This window comes from Rhinatrema bivittatum, chromosome 3, assembly GCF_901001135.1.
Source record: "Rhinatrema bivittatum chromosome 3, aRhiBiv1.1, whole genome shotgun sequence".
Lineage (NCBI taxonomy): Eukaryota > Metazoa > Chordata > Amphibia > Gymnophiona > Rhinatrematidae > Rhinatrema > Rhinatrema bivittatum.
This window is the reverse complement of record NC_042617.1, coordinates 251,698,918-251,704,489: the sequence shown is the minus strand read 5'-3', so window position 1 is coordinate 251,704,489 and position 5,572 is coordinate 251,698,918. Positions and strand designations below refer to the sequence as shown.

The window sequence follows — 5,572 nt, the reverse complement described above, 5'->3', positions numbered from 1 at the left end:
TCATCTATGGCCGTGGTTCCCATCCAGAAGGGATGCCAGAAAGTTTAGCTAGGGAGAAAATGAACAGGCTGCTGCTACCTGTGATTAGCTGAGCTGCTGCCACAGGCCAGGAGCATGAGACTGTGGCTTACTATGGTACCGAAAACCTCACCTCATATTGTTGCAGACCAAGAGTAGGAGGGGCTGTTTCCACCCATTAGAAGCTGCAAACTGCACTGCCGCATGTTTAGTGGAGGTGTGGAAGAAAGGGACTGATTGCAGACCTTAAGAATCATAAACCCCACTACTGTACTTTGTGAGAATGTGGGGAAGAGAGAGGCTGATTGATTGTGGCTGTCGTTTACAGCCTCTGCTGCATACTGAGGAAAACAGTGGAAAGTTGGGTTATTACAATGGTGAAAAATATGTTCCACTGCTGCCATGAGGAGAGCTGCACCAGAAAAGTGAGTAGAATAGTTCAAAGAAAGAAAGGAGGAAATGGGACTGGGGTTAAGAGAAGGCGGAGCAAGCCTGTGTTGCTCCGCCCAGGTTAACATGGGCACAAGCGGCAGGGAGCATAGGCAGGAAGGGGGGAGGTGAGGTAACCGATGGCAATGACAATAATTTTAAATTAGTGCATTGCCATTGGTTGCCCAGTGGCTAAGGATTTTAGGCGCAAATTGAGGCATTTGGGAATCAGCAGCGAAGCAAGCGGCAGATTTCTGCTTTCCCTCCCTCCCGCCCCATAACTATGTTGTTCAAAGGGTTTAATGTGTTGGTGATGAGGCAGAAAACCCGAGCCCTAAGTTGTAATGTATTGTGAAGGACATTGGAGGAGGGGGGGAATGCTCGTGTAGTTTGGGGCTGCTACACGGGAAGGCCTAAAGAGCAAGGTGGGGGGGGGAGGCGATGCTCAGGCCGCACTCTTACCCTCGCTGGTGCCGTGGCGGGGTAAGATATGGGGGACTGCCAAAGTAGTCTTACCATTGGGACGCAGTGGTAAGTGAAGAGGGGCACGATGGAGGAGGGGGAGGGGGATTATGTTTTGGTGTTATGTATAATAAGTTGTGGGACTGTACATAATTTACTCGGGCTGTGTTTTATAATAAACTGCGGCCTTCTTTTAAAGCCACATTGATGTTCTTGTGTTTTGTACAGGGAGGGGGGGGGGATAAATGGGGAGCGAGCTGCTGGTCTTGCTTCCCTATGTTATAGAAATGAGGGGAAATACACAGGGGAGAATGAATGAGAAAGGCATGTAGAAAAGGACAAAGAGGGGGCCAGGAATCCATGATTGCCCTGGTTAAGGGAAGTAAGATCGCAGCCTATCAGGGAAGAGGAGGAGGGGACCCCAGGAAGCATACTGGATAGAGACAGAGAAAAGAAAGTAGAGCGGACCCCCATGGTCCAGGAGGGAAGAAAAGAAAGATTACCGCCAGGGATCAAGGAGGAGGAAGGACGGGACAACAGCCAGATGTGGATGTGAGATTAAACACAAAAGTTATTTAAGAAGATAAACAGATGGACATGGGGATCTCATAAGCCTTCTTCCTGTTGAGAAGCAGGCTATTGTTTTGATTTTTCTAAAAATCTAAGTTTATTTAGTGACTCATTTTCTGTATGGTATGTGTTTCTAAGAATCGTAAAAGAAAATAATAAAACATAAAAGAAAAACAGGCTAAAAGGGTCAGTTTTCAGAAGGGTCAGTTTCAAAAAGTTTTATGTGGGTAAACACCTGTTTACAAAATCAAAGAATCCAACATTCACTCTTTAAACAGCAAAAAAACCCCTTTCAATTACACAATTCTATGCAGCTACTTCCTATTAATGAGTGGGTAGATATTGATAATCTGTCCTAATACCTTGAAAATTCTAATATGGAGATTACTGAACGAGCTGTTCTTCGTTACTTTTTTTTCTGAGCATGATTTGAGTCAGATTATGAAAACTTACTTCAAGAATTTAAATGTTTCCTATCTCAGAGGATTGGTGCGTATTTATCCAGACCTCTCGAGAGCTACACAGCAGCATAGAAAGGTTTTTCTATCAATGCGGTCTGAAATATTAGCTTTAGGGGCTAATTTTTTACCTCGCTACTCCTGTAAATGTATAATTACGCTGTCTGGAAATACATATATTTTCTTTAGTCCTGAGCAGTTATGGGAGTTCTTAAATGGTAGAGTATAATGACCTGTCAATTATAGAGAAGAAAGGATCTATAGAGTGAACTGGGGTATCAAGCAGCTTTGCTGGTATTTTTGGTTTCATATATTGTCTCCTCTAATTTTCCTTCTCGCTCCCACATATTTCCTATGAAAATAAGAGAAAATGTTCTCTTTTTTTTTTTTTCAATCGTATTACAGATTTCTTTCTGTAAGTCTCTTAAGTTTCAATGCAAAGTTGTTCTTTGTAAAATTTATGTAAAATTTGATAAATAAAAAATTAAACAAAAAAAACCTTTCAATTAGTGCACTCAAAATTTGGCTGAGAATTATTAAGGACCTTCATATTTTGGGCTCATACATCGCTTTAGCTTGTAAAGCAACTGAGCAGTTGCCTGGCCTATAAATATTTAATCATGGGTCCCAAAACCATCAATATCTATATAAAGAATTTTTTTATGCAGTTAAAAATAGAAAGAATGTAATAACTTATCTTTCGTGGTTAACACTTGGAAGCTCACACTGACAGTCTATTATTTGTTCCTTGACCACCAAAGCACCCTACATGGTCTGCATTTCAAAAATAACATTTCCTTCCTCAGGGGCTTCTGTGGAGTGTTGTAATTGTTTAACCATGAAAGATAAATTATAACATTCTTTCTTATTTTAAATGCATAACAAACTTTTTGATAAAAAAAAATAGATATTGATGGTTTTGGGACTGAAGATTAAATATTTATGGACCAAGCAACTGCTCAGTTGCTTTACGACCTAAAGCACTGGATAAGCCCAAGATATGAAGGGCCTTAATAATTCTCAGCCATATTTCGAGTGCACTATTAATTGAAAGGGTTTTTTTTTTTGCTGTATAAAGAGTGGATTCTTTGATTTTTGTATTTTCCTCTTTTTAGACAATATACCTAGCTAAACCTGTTTACCCTGTGACCAGCATGTGTTACTTTTACCTGCAGGGGCAAAAAGAGCAGGGTTAACTTAGGGGAGGGAAAGTACATGCGGGGATTTAATTTCAAAATCCTGGTTACACACATACCTTGTACCTGCTTCAAAGCAGATGAAAAATGCAAGAACAAAAGTAGTGCCAGCCCAAGTTTTCAACAGGAAACTCCACAGGCAGTTTTCCTTTGGAAACTGGATTGCAGGTACTAGCGCTGATTTTCCAACCTGGAACTTTTATTTCATCTTGCTTCCTTTTCCCCATTGCAGCTGGATTGGAAGATAGAATGACCTCAGCCTTCCATTATAAAGAGCAGTTTTTCAATAGCTTTGGTTATTGTCCTTCCTATCAAGGTTTAATACATTATGACTGATTCTCTAGTACACAGCATTATTTTGTTTGTATGGCATGCTGAAGCTAAAAAGAAGTTTTTTTTTTCTGAAAGGTTGGGAACCCCTGATCTATGGAGAAATCATTAAGTAATCTTTTTTTTTTTTTTTTTTTAATTTCCTGGACTGCAGAAGTGTTGCTTCCGTCATCATATAAAATGTATATTGATTGCCGGTCCATTCTTCTTTAGTTTCAGTCTGTAAAACAGAGTTTCAAGTACCTCCCAATGTGCCTCCTAATTATAAAACAAGGAGTGAGGGTCAGGTATTAGGGTGAAAAGTGAATAGTTTTATTATACTTGGCAGATATAGATAGAAGATCTGTGCAGGGACAGAGAAAATACAGCATATTGTTTTATCTCCCTAAAGATTAATAGCCTACCAATAAAACAATATTTAAATTATAACAAATACAATTACAGTATAAAAATATCAATAAAATACCTTTAAATTACATAATGTGAATGTTATAATATTCTTTATATATATTAAGCTCTGAATAAGCCATTAATCATTTGTGATATCTGCAATCAATATTTCATATATCCATTTTGTACTTAATGACAAAATTACATAAAAATAAAATTTGGTAAAAGAAAACAGTTGCAAACGAGGTAGTTATCTAAACATGCATACATCTATATAGATACATATAGTGAATATCTGTTGAAAGAAGAGGTATTGGGAAGACCTCCATAGTTCATTCCAGGTTGTTATCCTTTCAAACGGCCTGAAAGCCCTGAAGATCTTCAACACGTGTAAACAATTTCATAACCTCATTTCTTTCTCAAAAATCCACTAGATTCTCAGAAAGTGCAGTATGAAAACTTCTTGTTCCAGTGTGGAGGGCAGAAACTCCTCTGAACTGTTTCTAGAATGTTCTGGTCTTCTTGTGCTGCTTCACCATTTCAGAGAGTTTCTCCATTCCCTCCACCAGTCCATCACCGTTGGTAGCACAGCAGCCCTGCACATGCCATTCATGTCCTCTCAGCTTGCTTAGCCCCAGCTCTTCCACCAGCTCATGAGGACTTCTGGCTCCAGGCAGATCCTGTTTGTTGGCGAGGACCACATAGGGTACACCCTTCATCTCATCATTATCCAAGATAGCTTTCAGTTCCGATTTGGCTTCAATGAACCTTTCCGAGTCTGCACTGTCTACCACGAACACCAAGCCATCCGTGTTGGTGAAGTAATGTTTCCATAGGATTCTGATCTTTTGTTGGCCACCAACATCCCAGACAGTGAAGGTCACATTCTTGATGGGCTCCACCGTTTCTACGTTGAAGCCGATGGTGGGGATAGTGGTGACCGTTTCATTTAGCTTCAGTTTATAGATAATGGTAGTTTTACCAGCAGCATCCAGCCCCAGCAACAGGATCCGAGCATTCAAGCCATAGAAACCCATCACAGCTTCATGGATTCTGCTGAGTAGAAGACCCATGATGTCCTGCCAGTCTTCTCAGGGTTTCAGCTTTCTCTGGCGTTTTCTTTCTCTCTCTGGCTTCTGTGCTATCTCTAACCTGCTTTCCTGACTATATATAGAGCACAGTTAGCCTGACGTTGCTCCTTCCTAGTTTCACGTGCTGATATTTTGGCGGATCAGGTTTCACTGCATGAGCTCCTATTGGCCAAGCCTGCTTAGAATGGTCACAATTGCCTGGGAGGTGAGAGAGAAGCATTTCCTTCTTAGCTGTAAGTGCTGTGTTGAAAGGGAAGCTGCTGGAACCTCTACCGTATTTACTTTAGACACAAACAGTAATGATGCAAGAGGAAGTGCAGTCATCTGTGTGACAATACGTGTACACTGTCATTCCAATAAAGTTTCTTAAATTTGAATCCAGTTCTGTAGCGACCGAGAACACACGGATTTTTTTTTTAAAGCAGTAGGTGAATAGGGTTAATTACCACAGTCCTGAAAGATGTAAGACAGTGTAAATGCACTTTATATGGATAAATAGATTTGAAAATTACTACAGTAGTACATAAGAACATAAGAAGTTGTCATACTGGCTCAAGCCCGCATCCTGTTTCAACAGTGGCCAATCCATGTTACAAGTACCCAAACATTAAGTAGATCCCATGTATAT

The 5,572-nt window shown here is 40.2% G+C and overlaps 1 protein-coding gene across 1 annotated transcript; it reads right to left on the bottom strand.

Annotated features, from left to right (window-relative positions):
- Window positions 1–3,984: 3,984 nt before the first annotated feature.
- LOC115087353 (ADP-ribosylation factor-like) lies at window positions 3,985–5,158 on the bottom strand. Its single transcript, XM_029594462.1, has one exon. The coding sequence runs from the start codon at window positions 4,924–4,926 to the stop codon at window positions 4,357–4,359; it is 570 nt and encodes a 189-aa protein (XP_029450322.1). The 5' UTR covers window positions 4,927–5,158; the 3' UTR covers window positions 3,985–4,356.
- Window positions 5,159–5,572: the final 414 nt, after the last annotated feature.